Below are 16,311 nucleotides of genomic sequence, written 5' to 3'. Positions count from 1 at the left end.
TTTTCACGTTCATAAAGTTAGTTAAGGGATGGTCGGACAAAAAAAAAGTGGAGAGAAATTTTACTCTTTATTATTATTAGGTATATATTATTATTGTTCCATGCTAGTGCGTTGCAACAAATAAGGCCCCGTTTGACAGGGCTTCACTTCACTAGTGAAGCTATTTTTTTTTGCTTCAGCTCCACGAACAGTTCCACCGGTGGAGCTGAAGCAGTTTTGGTAAACCGTTTGACAAAATGGCTTTCCTGTGAGAGCATGTTTTTAGGGGCCTGGAGGAGGAGCCGGGAGAAGCCACTTTTTTTTGGCTTCATCCCACCCCAAATCACCGTGAGAGCATGTTTTTAGAGGCTTCACAAGTGAAGCTATTTTACTTTACCCCGTTTGGTAGAAAACGGCTCCAAACGACTCCTGAAGTCGATGGAGAAGCCCTGCCAAACGGGGCCTAAATCTAAGATAATAAGATGAGCATAGAAACATAATGCTTTGAGTTCGGATCTTATCGATATGTTGTTTTTAGCTAAGCATTACTTTACCATGAGTATCAAACAGCACCGAAGAACTAACACTAAAATATATGATTTAAGTTTGTCTTTGAAACACTAGTATTTATTTTAAAACGTTTTGTTGTGATGTGCCTTAGATATTAGAAGAATGCCCCGCGTGTTGCTGTGGGAATTGCGAGTGAAATTTTCTTATACGAACGGAAAATTTAGGACGAATTTTATCCATCCTCTGAACCGTTGTTCTACCTACCCAATCAGTGCTCTTATCAAGTCAAAAGTTTTGTTAGGCACAAGCGTTAGTTAAGATCTCAAGGTTCAATAATCTCATCCTGGCCAACAATTTAGCATGATATAGTACTTCACACCAGCATATGCTGATATACTCCACAAAGTAAACACAATTACAATACACCAAGTTCTCTCGACGATCGATCATCCAAGGTAGAGATAATATAGTACTTCATATAACAGCATACTCAACAAAAAAAACACAATTATTTTAATTAGGATTAAGTCCACTTTTGGCCTCTCAACTATTATGTTGGTCTAATTTTGACCCTCAACTACAAAACCGCCTGGTTCAGGAACCTCAAATTTGAAAACAATTCACTCTTGACATCTAGACAACGATTGTGGCTGTTTCATTCCCATGTGTACCTGGTTTTGACCCGCTGGTTTTGACCGCCACATTTGACGCACGCACGGAGGGATAGCCGCGCTCGCAGCCGATTAACGCCGCAGAGCGCCGCCTCCGCCGGATTCTTAGTGCGCAGGCTCTCCATCGGTGCACCGGCCTTCGTCATCTTCGTGGGCGCGCGCTCTTACTCACCGACACGCCCAGCAGCCTCGTTGTGCGCGCCCGCGCCGCACTCGCCCAGGTACGCGGGCCCAGCGCGGACGTGGACGCGGACCTCAAGGAGATCTCGCGCACCAGAGCGAGGACGGCGCGTTCCACCGGCTAGCGACAAGGCGCGAGTACCGCCCACACCGCCGTCTCCGGCGTCTGTTGCTGCACGAGATCCGCTGCTCCTCCTCGTCAGAGATCTCTTGGTGCTCCTCCCCGATGTAGATCCCCTGCACCCAACGCTCCAATCGCCGCCGCCCGCCGGAGATCTCCTGGTGCTCCTCCCCTCGCTCTGGTCCGTCACAGCGCCGAGGCAGGCGAGCACGAGCACCCGGAGACACCTAGGCAGTGCGTCACGACGACCGCGGATGGTGCTCGGCCGCGCCGCTCGGCCACCGCATCGTGGCTTGGATGCGCCGGCGAGCTCCTCTGGACCACCCCACGGCAACGACCTCGCCCATGGTTGCCGGCCATCCCCGCCCTTGCCCATGGCTCCACTGAATCTCGCTCGCACAGCTCTAGACGGAGTGTCTCCAAGTTGCCCTCAGCTTGAAGCTCTGCTGCACACCGACGAGAACACCTACAGTCATCGCGTCCTCTTCTCAGCGAGCTGCGGTGAGTTGCTCTGAATGTCTCTCTGTTCTGAATACTCAATTGCCTCCTGTCTACTCTGAATGTATGCTTGATCTGAATGCCTAAATGTTAACTGAAAACTCTAAAACCTGTTAGATGTTACTCTGAATGTTAGCTGCCTGAATGCTCACTACCTCCTGAATGTTACTCTGAAGGCGACGGCGAGATTGGTCGTCTCCGTCGTCTCCACCTTCTCCTTCGGCTTCCTCCTCGGGATGGGCAGCGCGCTGGAGACGCTGTGCGGACAGGCGTACGGCACGGGGCAGCTGGACCTGCTGGGCGTCTACGCGCAACGGTCCGTCGTGGGACGCGCTCCGAGGGGCTCTGGCCTTTCGCTAGGCTCTCCCTCGCCTCCGCCGTCATGCTCTGCCTCGAGATCTGGTACATGACGGTGCTCGTCGTCCTCACCGGACGCCTCGACGAGTCGGATCCGGCCAGCCGTGCGCCACCAAGCACGCGGCGGCGGCGGTGGTGGCGCGGTCGCTGGCCATGGGGCTGGTGGCCATGGCCCTGGTGCTGGCGTACCGCAACAGCTTCATGGTGCTCTTCACGAGCGACAGGGACATGCAGGCGGCCGTGGGGAAGGTGGCGCACCTGCTAGCGGCGACCATGGTGCTCAACAGCATGCAGCCGGTGATCTTCGGGGTGGCCATCGGCGGCAGCTGGCAGGCGCTGGTCGCCTACATCAACCTCGGCTGCTACTATGTCGATGCAGTTCGGTTGAGTCGATGACGCGTGGACCTCACATTGGACAAAACCGCTCCACGTTGGACAAAACAGCCTCACCCGCAGCCAGGTGCTAAAAGTGAATGGTTTTGACAGTTGAGATACTAGCATTAGACGGTTTTATAGTTAGGGTTCAAAATTAGACAAACATGATAGTTGAGGGACTAAAAGTGGACTTAATCCTTTTAATTAAAATCCAGTCTGTTACAATTCCCATATCTAACTCTCTATAAGAGTCCAACCGAAACAAGGAAACTGGCTAATCCTGAGCTAAACAAATTGATACAACTACGTGCACAATCTCGACGTGCACGCTGGTGCTGGTCAGCCACTCTCCATGCGCGTCGGGTCTTCAGGCTCTGGGTGACGTCTCCTGTTGCGCCGTGTGAGCTTCTTGCCGCACATTGACAATAATACATTACATCACGCAAAAGCATATACTCAATCAAAGTCGTAAACGCTTGTTGGAGTCCCCATTACCATTGTCATCACGAAGTCGGTAATTGTTGTAGATAACTTCTTCCACACCATTCACCCAGTCCAAAAATACAGATTTGAAGAAGATGATCTGGTCGTTGTCATAAAAACTTTTAGTATCTGGCCCAAAGAAGGCCTCCTCAAAGTCAAACCCATGGAAAACGAACAAGGCTGGATGGATGATCCTATTCCCATGACTCTCACAATAAAAGCACCGAGCTTGTCCTGCAGATGCAACACAATATAAATTAGTAATGTGTATAGACTATAGACTATAGATGCATTAGTATTTAATTTGGAATGCGTCCTTTGACCACCGATTACTCTTGCAATATATCATGGATCAATTCAAATAAATCATACTAGAAGATATGTGGAATGAGAATCCACTGATGTAACTTTATCAGCCAAGCATAAATCTGAAAAAAAAAATTGTTTGCCAACTTTTCTAAAGTTTGACTTAATTATACGCCCTATATTTTGAATTGGGGATATCTACATATGTTTCGCAAGATTTTATAAGAAAATCTGTCAGGATGTGACCAATAAATCATGGCAGATCAGTAGGCACACATAACTTGCGTGATGTGTGTCTACCTAATTGTAACCAATAGACAATATAATACGCATCAATAATAGTAAGAATGTTAGAGGTCAATCTAATTGACCAGACTTGATAATAAGAAACCATGACCCATGAGATAAGAGACTAGAGCATACCACCAACTGGGCGTGACCAATCCATAGGGACACACCAAGTATCATTATGATCATCAAGGTTACATTCAGCAAAGAAGAGCTTTGGAGGTTGAGCATCCAGAGTCGCCACAAAGTTGATATGGGAATACTGATATTTGAGAGGAAGATGCGCCAGAAAGTGGCTGCAAAACTTTGGCCCAGATACAAGCTCATTAACACCACAGATAACATGAAGGCTATACTGGGATTCCTGCAATCAATTTCAACCATGAAGAAGAGGGTTAAAATGGAAACCAGGCATAGCTGAAAAAGAGACTAATATAACTGAGGCAAGTACTTAAGAGTGTGTAATAGAAGAAACCAACATTAGTTCTGTTGAATTTCTCCAGTGCAGCTAACACCATGCTACTGACTCGGTCATGCAGGCCCCAGAACCTGTGCACGCGTCGAGATATTTCGGCGTATTCCGACTTGCCTACCACTGTAGGTTCAGGTTCCTGTTGATGGTCCAACGTGCCAACAGAGGATAGGCACCTTTGTAAGGACATGAAGAGCAAACCAAATTCTTCATTCGAGAGTTGGTGACCATCATCCAGACGAAACTTATCTGAGGCATGCTTGAGTTTTTCCACAGAATCCGGTGATCCAAGAAACTCTTTCTGCGCAGGTGGACTGGGGTGGTAAGTGTTGGGCTAAACCAGCGTGTGCACGTGTACAATGACACAGCAGGTGAAGCCAAGTCAACAACAGTGGGCGGGAAACATCAGTTTGAATGGAGGACCAGTTGGTGCGCGGTGAGCACGTCCACGACGACACAGGCCAACAGCAGTTGCGAAGTGCTCGTCTTGTATCCTTGTTTTAGCAGTTTTTCATTACTGTGTATGTGTCTTGTATCAGCTGGGATATAAAGCCATAGTATAGCACTACTAAACGGTTGCTTCGTTATCTTGTATTGTGAACTGTACTTAAAACTACAGTCAGTGAAAAGGGGCACTGTCTCTCCCTGTAGACAGCTGCCAGTTCGGGAATTTCCTGTGTTCTTGAGTGTGCTCATAGTTTGATCTCGCGTTTTCTTGTGTTAGCCACTAATCCACTGTGTGATTGAGGTCCTAAATCCTACATTCTGGTATCAAAGCCGACGATCACACAGTTCCATATATTCAGTTTGATTCAAGATGAACGAGAGCTCTCGGAGCGGCGGCGGGGGAACCGGCGGCGCAGGAGATGGTGGGAGGGTGGTGTACCCGCTTCTCACGGCGACCAACTATGTGAGTTGGAGCATCCGGGTGCAGGCCATCATGGAAGATCAAGGAGTATGGGAGGTTGTTGAGCCGGAGGAGGCGGAGTCATCAACGGCACGGACAGCGGCAGAGAAGGAGAAAGCAACCGCCAAGGACAAGAAGGCGAAGGCGCATCTCCTGCAGTGTCTGCCCGATGATCTACTCATGCAAGTGGCAAAGAAGAAGACTGGAAAGGAGATCTGGAACTGCCTGAAGGCGAGGTTCGTGGGCGCGGATCGTGTTCGTGATGCGCGCCTGCAGACGCTTAAGGCAGAATTTGATGCACTGAAGATGAAGGAGGAAGAGCCTATTGATGAGTACGCCGGGAAGCTGAACGCCATGTCGGTGAGATACAGCAACCTAGGAGGCACGCTAGATGACGCAGCCATGGTCAAGAAGTTGTTCGACACTGTACCGGAGCGCTTCCTCAGCGTGGTGGCAGGAATTGAGCAGTTTTACGATTTGAAGGAGTTGCTGTTTGAAGAAGCAGTTGGGAGACTTAAGGCATTCGAGGAAAGAGTCCAGCGGGGAGCTAGGGGATCAGGTGCCAAGACAGACAGCAAAGGGCAGTTATTGCTCACACATGCCGAGTGGGAAGCTAAGGCAGAGCAAGGCAGGCGGAGAGGCTTCGAGGAGAGGCAGGTCGCCTGATGGTGGCGGGCGCGGGCATGGTGGTCGGGGCCGAGGGAGAGGTCGTGGCCGTGGTGGGCACGGGGATGCGCCAGGACGCGACGGCGCCGCCAAGAAGAACAAGGAGCACATCCAGTGCTTCAACTGCAAGGACTATGGGCACTACGCCAACCGCTGTCCAAAGGAGAAGAAGGGCGGCGGCGAGGAGGCTCATCATGCCCGGGAGGAGAACATCGAGCCGGCATTGATGCTCACAGTTGCGGAGGAGCCGCAGCTGTTCGAGAAAATGCCAGGCCCATTGCAAGCTTCAGGAGGGCGACAAACAGTGATTCTGAAGGAAGAGAAGGTGATTCTAGAACTGCATCTTACTGGTGGTGGCTTTAACACTGGTAATGTCTGGTACTTAGATAATGGTGCATCAAACCATATGACTGGTGATCCTGCTAAGTTCAAGGAATTGAATAGAAATATAACTGGCAAAGTTAGATTTGGGGATGGCTCTGCAGTAGAAATCATGGGAAAGGGCTCTGTTTTGTTTCAATGCAAAGATAAGGGTCAGTGGTTACTGCATGAGGTGTATTACATTCCTAAGCTAAAAAGTAATCTGGTGAGTTTAGGCCAGCTTACAGAAGTGGGGCATATAATTCTACTTGATGATGATTTTCTAGAAGTAGTTGATAAAGTATCAGGGAAGCTGGTGATGAGAATTGACAGATCAGTTAACAGACTTTATAAAATTGAACTCAAGTTAGCTGATCCAGTGTGTTTAATGGGAAGAATAGAGGAGCCAGCATGGCTGTGGCATGCTAGGTTGGGTCATGTGAATTTCAAGTCTCTGAGATTGCTAGTGGAGAAGAAGATGGCTGCAGGTGTGCCAATGATAGAACATCCTGAACAGGTATGTCATGGATGTCTGGCTGGGAAGCAAGCTAGGAAGTTTTTTCCAAAAGCTACAAGTTTCAGAGCTGAAAAGCCACTTCAACTTGTGTGTGTTGACCTATGTGGTCCCATCACCCCTCCTACACCAGCTGGGAACAAATACTTTATGCTTCTAGTTGATGATCATAGTAGATGGATGAATATTTCTATGCTCAAGAGTAAGGATCAAGCAGTGGATGTGTTTGTGAAGTACAAGGCAGAAGTGCAGAACCAAACTGGGGAGAAGATCAAGGTGTTGAGATCTGACAGAGGGGGTGAATTTTTGTCCAAGCTATTTGCAGGTATATGTGAAGAAGCTGGGATAAAGAGACAAATGACAGCTCCCTACTCACCACAACAGAATGGTGTGGTTGAGAGAAGGAATAGATCAGTTATGGAGATGGCAAGATCCATGCTAAAAAGTATGAAGATTCCAGGAAAGTTTTGGGGAGAAGCTGTTAGGCATGCTGTCTATTTACTCAACAGACTGCCTACTAGGCCTATGGGGGAGCAAACACCATTTGAAGCAATGAATGGCAGAAAACCTCATGTAAAAGTGTTTGGATGTCTGGCACATGCAAAACAAACAACACCACACCTGAAGAAACTAGATGACAGGAGTCAAAGACTAGTATATTTTGGTGTGGAAGAAGGAAGCAAGGCTCATAGGTTATATGATCCTGTGCAGAAAAGGATTGTAATCAGCAGAGATACAATCTTCGAAGAAGCAGTGAGTTGGGGGTGGAATGAATCCTCAACAAATGAAATGGAAGAAGATCAGGTTGGAGGTGAGATGTTTGTTAACAACACTGAATGGGAGACAGTGAATGTTGATGACAATGTAGAGATGCCTCAACCAGGGACTAATGAAACTTTATCAGCAGGTAGTTCAGGCAGTGTGCCAGATGAGCTACAGTCACCTGGAGCACAGTCAAATGCTGGTGTCAATACTGATAATTCACTGCAGGAAACTGAGAACACACATAGTGTGGGGGAGCAATCAAATCCAGAGATGATCTTTGATGATCTATCAGATGAAGAACCACAACATTTCAGAAACTTGAATGATGTTTATGATAACACTGAAGAAGTAGAGTTGGCAGACTCAGATGAAGTAGAAGCACTACTTACTGAATCTGATGAACCTGAGAATTTTTGTGAAGCAGTAGGGAACCCAGAATGGGTGGAGGCAATGAACAATGAGATTAGATCCATTGAGAAGAATGGAACTTGGAAACTGTCAAAGCTACCTACTGGTCATAAAGTCATTGGTTTGAAATGGGTTTTCAAGTTGAAGAGAAATGCAGATGGGGAAATAGTCAAGCACAAAGCCAGGCTGATTGCAAAAGGCTATGTGCAGAAGATGGAGTTGACTATGATGAAGTTTTTGCTCCTGTAGCCAGGATTGATACAGTGAAACTAATTCTGGCCTTAGCTGTAAACAGAGGGTGGAAGGTACACCATCTTGATGTCAAAACAACTTTTCTGAATGGTGATTTGGAAGAGGAAGTTTATGTTGTATAGCCAGAAGGATATGCAGTTAAGGGAAAGGAACAATGTGTCTTGAAGTTGAGCAAGTCACTGTATGGGCTCAAACAGGCTCTAAGGGCCTGGAACATCAAGCTAGATAAAAGCTTGAAGAAGCTAGGTTTTGCAAAATGTTCTAGTGAATCAGCAGTGTACAAGAGAGAAGCTGCCATTATCTTGGGTGTCTATGTAGATGATCTGTTGATTACTGGTAATGTTCTAAGTGAAATTGATAAGTTCAAACAACAAATGTCAGCAGAATTTGAAATGAGTGATTTGGGATTGCTTTCCTACTATCTAGGAATAGAAGTGGAACAGCATGATGACTTTATCACTCTGAAGCAGGCAGGGTATGCCAAGAAAATTCTAGCTAGGTTTGGGATGGAAGGTTGCAATACCACTAAGGTTCCCATGAATCCTGGAACTAAATTAGATGAAGACAAAAAGGGGAAAAGGGTGGACACTACTGAATACAGGAGTGTCATAGGCTGTCTGAGATACTTACTGCACACAAGACCTGATTTGGCTTTTTCAGTTGGCATTGTCAGTAGACACATGGAAAAACCAACTGTGATGCATCAGAATGCAGTCAAACAGATTCTGAGATATGTGCAGGGTAGTGCTGATCATGGGCTGGTGTACACCAAAGGAGGGGATCCAGAGGTGTTGGTTGCCTACTCAGACAGTGACCATGCTGCAGATACTGTGGGAAGGAGAAGTACTGCAGGAATGGCTTTCTATCTCAATGGTTGTTTGATAACTTGGAGCTCACAAAAGCAAAAGACAATAGCTTTATCTTCATGTGAAGCAGAGTTTATGGCAGCTACTGTGGCAACAATGCAAGCACTCTGGCTTAGGAGTTTGCTGTCAGAATTAACTTCAACACCACGCAGAGCAGTCACAATGTTTGTTGACAATAACTCTGCTATTGCCCTGATGAAAACCCCGGTGTTTCATGGACGCAGCAAGCATATTGATACCAGGTATCATTTCATCAGAGAGTGCATAGAAAGAGGACAGATACTGGTGAAAAGAGTGAGCATAGATGAACAAAAGGCTGATTTGCTGACGAAGCCTCTAGCAGCTGGGAAACTTGAGGTGATGAAACACCTGATCGGTGTTCGAGATGTGAATGCACAGCTGGCTTAGGGGGGAGTATGTTGGGCTAAACCAGCGTGTGCACGTGTACAATGACACAGCAGGTGAAGCCAAGTCAGCAACAGTGGGCGGGAAACATCAGTTTGAATGGAGGACCAGTTGGTGCGCGGTGAGCACGTCCACGACGACACAGGCCAACAGCAGTTGCGAAGTGCTCGTCTTGTATCCATGTTTTAGCAGTTTTTCATTACTATGTATGTGTCTTGTACCGACTGGGATATAAAGCCGTAGTATAGCACTACTAAACGGTTGCTTCGTTATCTTGTATTGTGAACTGAACTTAAAACTACAGTTAGTGAAAAGGGGCACTGTCGCTCCCTGTTGACAGCTGCCAGTTCGGGAATTTCCTATGTTCTTGAGTGTGCTCATAGTTTGATCTCGCGTTTTCTTGTGTTAGCCACTAATCCACTGTGTGATTGAGGTCCTAGATCCTACAGTAAGCTGCAGTGGCTGCAGCAGTATATGCTTCTTTGACACTAGCAAAGGCCTTCCTAACTGCTTCCATCTGTATGGGAACATCAGTGTCTTTGCCTGGTCCAATTTGTGGACACGAAGACTAGTCCATCTTCAGGTTGCTAGGCGTATCAAAAAGGTTGGGATCAGCAACTTGCAAGCTGGCCTCTACCACCAGCAGGCATTGCATGGCATGGTCAGGTGTGAGGCTCGGGTAGCGGGTGCACAAGAAGGATACGAGGCCATAGAGTGACCGAGCTGCAACTTGCCACAGGAATCCGGTGCTGATCATGGTTATCGTCTTCAATCCTTTGGTTGTTGTTGGGAAGGTTTGCTCATACCATATCATGTTGACGATGATGTTGGCAGCAGGCTGCAGCGGACCATAGCAGTAGCCACCCATGACCAAGGCACGGTGATACATCCCGGTCAACTCATCCTTGGGGAGACTGCACAGTGCTTTCAGGTAGAATCCATGGATTTTTGCAAGGAGGATGAGCTTCATGGCTGCGCGGACAGGAGGAAGCCCTGTGGGTAAGCGTAAGCCACCACCAGAAAACTTATGCTTTGCACAAAGCCTGTCATCTGCAAGTTCCCACATAGCTTGGACCTCAAGATTGCAATATTCATTTTGAAGGTTGCGGAGTATGAAACTCCCAGTAATGAAGTCAGGACGGGGGACTGACAGAGGACGGGCGATCTGATGCAGGTAATGTGAAAGACTCGGCCATCCTTTCACTAGCAGTAGTTCCGTCCATGTCTGGCGATGATGAGGGAGGCGACGGCAAGGGGGTCGGCGTCGACAGCGTCAAGGTACGCCAGGGCCTCCGCGACCGGGAGGTACGGGAAGAGGCAAGTTAGGAAGGTGATGAAGCCATCTAGCGACCTTTGGGCCATGTCTCCTCCCTTACTGGCCAGCGACAACGAAGCATTGCTGCAGAAAATAGAGCCGTTGACGAGGATGTTTGCTTTGGGATTCAGAAGGCCCAAGCAACAGCAGTAGCCGCTCTCCAGTTCGTCGCTGTCAAGCTCCACCTCGCGGTAGATCATCTCGATCTTGGCAAGAACTCGCTTAAACTCATCTTCCTTTAGGTTACGGTGGAAATTGTCTCGAACTTCTCTCGGCCCATATATGGTGCGGCTGCAGACGGGGACGCCGCCGCTGCAGATACTCGAAGGTAGATCAAAGTGGAGCTTGGACGACAAGGAGCTAATCAAGGAGAAACAACCTGAGGCTCGGGAAGAGGGGTTGCAGGAGTTCCACTCTACCGGATTGGGATTCATCAAATGACCGGGAGGGAACCTGTTCGACCCCGGGCCCGGTAAGAGATGGCGGGGAGGGAACCTGGAGTTCGGCCCCGGTAAGGGATGGCGGGGAGTGACTGAGGAGCCCGGCATCGCTGAATCTGTATCGAGTGGGACGTCATCGTCGGGAGTCAGCACCCTCGTCCAGGGACGAACATCGGTATCGTGGTCGATGAAAATCGAGGAAGGAAGGTTAGATGACTGGGGAGGGACAGAGACATCCTTGCCGCGACTCATCGAGGACGAAGTAGCGAAGCTCTAGGGTTGGAGGTCGACGGAGGCTGTTTGTGGAGGTCAGGTCAAAACTGTTATACTCCCTTCGTTCCTTAATATAAGCCATATAGATTTCTAAAGAAAATTCCAAAATATAGGTACGTATCAGCTCCCACGCCGATTAGTTTGGAAACATTTCCACCGTACATAGCACATGCCCCAACCAATCCTTTGGATTTAGGAAGCAATCTGATTGTGAGAGAGAAGATGGCCTGATTTTCCTTTTTTTCCTCGGTCTCACATCCTTCCCGAAGCCGTGCGTTAATATTGGTGCTAAAAACTATATGGCTTATATTAAGGAACGGAGGGAATATAAAACATTCTATCCTAGAAGGAAACGTTGAATCCTAATCCAAATCCATTTGTATATCGATTCTTACCAAATTTACGAATTGCAATTTTTTTTAACCAAACTCATACATAATATTCGAGACATATATAATACCACAGATCATGCAGCGAGCATTAGGCAGGCCTAGGGAAAAGGGAACCTAATAAGCCTCTAAGGGAATCGTCCACCCGCAGAACCAAAACTGGAATCGGAAAAAGGGAACCAAAAATCCTACAGGCAGAAACAAACTCCTCCAGATCGGAATTGGAAAAAGGAAAAATAAGACACATATATAATACCACAGATCATGCAGCGAACATTAGGCAGGCCTAGGGAAAAGGGAACCTAATAAGCCTCTAAGGGAATCGTCCACCCGCAGAACCAAAACTGGAATCGGAAAAAGGGAACCAAAAATCCTACAGGCAGAAACAAACTCCTCCAGATCGGAATTGGAAAAAGGAAAAATAAATACAATCGGTGGCGGTGCTTCGCGGTGCCGAGTACGAGAGATCTCCACACGAGGCAAAGAACTGCGGGTCCGTTTGGCGGAGCTGTGTCCAGCTGTGATCCTGATTCTCTGGTGAAGTGATTCTGACGCTGAAAATTATTCTCTTTGATTCTTTAGCATAAACTCTTAAAATCACTATGGAGAATCACTTCACAATCAGGAGAAACTAATTTTTTCAGCTCTCAGCCTCTTAGTTCATTTCAGAGAATCACTTCACAGAATGAGCAGAGAATCACTCACTCTTAAAAAATCGTTTGACAGCCGGGGAGTGATTCTCTTCGAGAATCCGCTCCATGGAGCGCTCCCAAACGCACCATGCGTGTTGCTGCAGCTGAACACGACCTCACGCACCCCGCGCGGTGGGCCGGCACGATGGCCCAACGAAACCGCTAAGTCCGAGCTGCGCCTCCGCTGCGTTTGCCGGGATTGCGGGTAGACGCGGGCGCGGAGGAGTCGCTGCTGGGAAGACGATTACAGGCGCGGCCAAGGAAATTACCCAAACATTCAGAAACCCTAGCACCTCTTTTGATGATTCATGGCGGCGGGATTACCTAAAAGACGAGCGCGTCGTCGTTGACGGCGGCGCATCGGCCTCCTGAGGAAACGGCAGGGACGCGCGGGGCACTGGTTGCCTCGAGCGGACCCGCCGCCCTCCGCGTCGCGCACTCGCCGTCGGCTCCACGTGCACCGCCGTTGGCGTGGTGGTCGCCGTCGCCGTGCGAAGAGTTGGGGAGGGAGCGCGCAGCTGCCGCCGTGGGAGTCCTGCGTGGGCGCCGCTCGCCTTCATCGAACAGGGCAACGCCGAGGATCCCCTCGACGGAGCCGCGTGCAGCCTAGGCCGCACGCGCGCTTCGGCGAGAGGGCCGCCGGCAGTGCCACCTCCCTCCGCCCCGCGCGGTCGGCGCTCGCCGCCGCCGCCGCTGCTTACGCCGTTGTCCGCTACAGAAAAAACGTGGGCAGGACTGGAGAAGGAAATGGGGATTTCGGACGGCCAAACTCGGTTTTGATCCGGGCGGAGAGAATGTGAGCCATCCGATGGCATCTAATGGCCGACGATGCTCAGGGCTAAGTTGGCCTGCGGAGCAGCGCGAACTCGAGACAAGGGCCCAGGTTCCGAAGGCCGAATTCTTGCGCCTGAATAAAGGGGCCCGGGGGAGCTACTGAAGGGCCGTTTTAAGTGGGCTGAATATGGTTTTGGGGCAAATTTTAGTTACGGGCTTGTTTATTTATTTCCTGAGTTTAATGTTTACTGTTTTTATATGTATTCCATGTAAAAGTTCTTGAATAATTCCTGTTGCTCAAAATAATGTGTACATGTAATAAGCCGCAATTCACATGCGTCGTCATAGATGCGGCCAAAAATTTGTGCACCCGGTGCAACGCACGGGCATGAATCTAGTGTGACAATAAAAACATATAGGTTGTAACTTGTAATGAGTACGTCAGTAATTTCATTTAATTGCACCACCGCAGTACAGTTAACAGCTGCGCAGCATCTTCTTCCTCATCTTCTCTTTACTTTTCATGTCTCTTTTTTTTTTTACAATGGCAGACTGCAGCAAGAAGCATATAGCCAGCAGTCCAGCACCCCGCAGCCTGGCACAGTGACACCGAAGGCAATACACAATGGAGTAAGGCAGTAAGCTAGGGATTCTTTTTAAACACACGAAGACGAAAAGGCAATTGTATCGACCTGACGCGACCCCGACGGCCACCCAGCACCCAGAGACGCTGGGCCTTGGCTTCACTGCTCAGCATGAGCACGCAGTCCCTCCTCACTCTTGCTCGATATGGGCACTGGGCATGCGTTCTGAATTAGCCTCGTCAGTGACTAATAAATAGCGCCCAGAAGCCACCGCCGGCCGTCACGGCCGCCACCGCCCAGACCGCCACGCCGACCGGCAGCGGCATCAGCGGAGCCACCCTCGCCGCGAACATTGCGGTGAGCAGAGTGGAGAGCGCCCAGACCGCCGCCTTCGCCCTCCCCCTGTCCGCAGGCGCCGCCGCCGCGCGCTCGAACCTGCGCAGGAAATGCAGGAGGAGCAGCAGCGCGGCGTAGGCGAGCTCCACGAACGCGAGCGAGCCCGGGTCGCCCCACGACCTGTAGGCGGCCACGAGGGAGTTGCACGTCAGGACGGCCAGGCCGAGCTTGGCGAGGAGAGAAATGTGACCATCGCCACGGTCCATCATTCGTCCGGAAGATGCACTCCAAGTGAAATTTCGCCCTCCGACTTATATATATGCATGCATGAGATGGATTTGTGCAATGTATCCGTTTGTCATCTTCTGCCGTTCTGCGTCCCTCCAACGTCTGTTCGGTGGATTTGGTCACGAACGCGCAAAGCTGCAAACGGTCGGCCGGCCGGCCCGCGCAGGGGCGCAGATTTTGACAAATGTGCTTCTGGAGCTGTTTGCATTGGGTGTACTTGGTCAAAATAAACAACTCAAAAACATCAACGATCCTCACAGCTGTCTCCTTTACCGCATTTTTACGCCTGGGATTACTCCGCGTTTATCGGCAAGACTGGACAAGAACCATCTTGGTTCTTTTTGCACAAATTTGATGCACAATCAACGGCCAAAGCAGTGGCTTCCGCCCGTCCCCTATAACCTCTATAATCAAAGCCGTCCTTGTAAACACTTGATTTGTATATATAGTAAGTTATTGGGCAAGCACAATGTTACATGCAAAAAGCTGCTCCCTCGGTTCTTTGTAGTCGTCTCTCAGCCCATCCATATATTAGTTGGCTCTTCACTATTAATACATAGCTCACTTGTCTCTCTCACCAAGTTTTTTGGTTCTTGTGTCTTAGTCGCCTGTAAACTTACAACACGCTTTCCCTCTCTCTCTTTTTCTCTCTTCCACCTCAGCATATAGCCTACTTACAGCCCTTAATTATACTTGCTCTTAACCAAAGAGTTAAATATTTTTAAGTTTGACCAAATATATATACTTTCGTAACAAACTTATTTAGAGATACAAATATTGATATTATTTTCTATATAATAAGTAAAACTTAGAAGAGTTTAACTCATAAAGAAGCATAATGTGCGTTTATTTAATTTTGGGATGAATGAAGTATTTTTTATCTCATATGACTAGACCCTAAGTTTGAGGTTGGTTTTGTGTATCACATGCTTGAGGTGCAACTCCATGATGTTCGAGGTACATGCATTAAATGCTTAATGCCATCTTTTTCATACATGAGCCGAATGAGATGGCGCGGCATGGGCCTCAGATCCTACATTGTCAGCATATGGGCTCCTTTCGCACCGGCCATGCACCCACCGCTCACAATCTCGCCGCAGTCGGTGCAAAGTTTGTTCAGGTTTCAACCACCGAATTTGAAAAATATATACGCCAGAAGATTTTGGCCATACGGTAAAGTCATGGGAAGCCTGAGGCCTGTTTGGTCGAGCCTGGATTTTGAAAAAGCTGGTGTGAGTTATGGGCTGTGAAAAAACTGCTGTGAGCTGAGAGCTGTGGGAAAAGCTGAAAGTCGTTTTTTTTTCGAAGGGATGAATGCAAGAAATTGAACACCTCATACTTCCCTTGAGGTGGTCTAGAACGATTATGAAATTCTGGTATATGGTATGTGTTTCCTTTGAAAGGGGCCAGATACCCTATTCGGTTTGGAAAACCAAAGTCCACGAGATAATATTTTCCTATAAAATCAAATCAGTATAAGCAAATAATAATACAAGTACTTTACTGCTACCTTAGTAAGGATATGTGTATACCTTTAGGAGGCACGGGAAATGAAGGAATATTTGCCAATGTATAATTGAGGATACGTGTGTCATGTGCACAACCAGACCAACCAGCAACCGCAAAGATAAACTTCATGTCAAAGTCACAAACAGCTAGCACATTTCTGAGATGTATATCCATGACGGCATGTGTAATTAACCATATCCTCGGCTGGGACAACCATTGAAACATGTGGACCGTCTATTGCTCCAATAGCGCCTTTGAAGTAAGGCCAGAAACATTCATCTTTGATTCTTTCATGTTCTGTAGAAAAACTAGCATCTCTCGGCTTAAT

At 48.3% G+C, this 16,311-nt stretch overlaps 1 protein-coding gene, 1 long non-coding RNA gene and 1 pseudogene across 2 annotated transcripts; 1 reads left to right on the top strand and 2 right to left on the bottom strand.

The window, feature by feature from the left end:
* Positions 1-1,835: 1,835 nt before the first annotated feature.
* On the top strand, positions 1,836-2,712 carry LOC136523395 (protein DETOXIFICATION 35-like; annotated as a pseudogene).
* Positions 2,713-2,886: 174 nt separating this feature from the next.
* Positions 2,887-13,212, bottom strand: LOC136522905 (uncharacterized). Its single transcript, XR_010776006.1, has 3 exons — positions 12,817-13,212; positions 3,904-4,132; positions 2,887-3,408 (listed from the first exon to the last, which is right to left on the bottom strand). It is a non-coding gene; the product is annotated as an uncharacterized lncRNA (long non-coding RNA).
* Positions 13,213-14,089: 877 nt separating this feature from the next.
* On the bottom strand, positions 14,090-14,455 carry LOC136523394 (uncharacterized). The gene has a single exon (XM_066517088.1). The coding sequence runs from the start codon at positions 14,453-14,455 to the stop codon at positions 14,090-14,092; it is 366 nt and encodes a 121-aa protein (XP_066373185.1).
* Between the last annotated feature and the right edge of the window lie 1,856 nt (positions 14,456-16,311).

Source organism: Miscanthus floridulus, chromosome 18, assembly GCF_019320115.1.
Source record: "Miscanthus floridulus cultivar M001 chromosome 18, ASM1932011v1, whole genome shotgun sequence".
Taxonomy (NCBI): Eukaryota; Viridiplantae; Streptophyta; class Magnoliopsida; order Poales; family Poaceae; genus Miscanthus; species Miscanthus floridulus.
This window is presented reverse-complemented; position numbering and strand designations above follow the sequence as displayed.

Excerpts from the sequence above, each read along its gene's own strand:
- LOC136523394 (XM_066517088.1), bottom strand. The coding sequence starts at position 14,455 with ATGATGGACCGTGGCGATGGTCACATTTCTCTCCTCGCCAAGCTCGGC.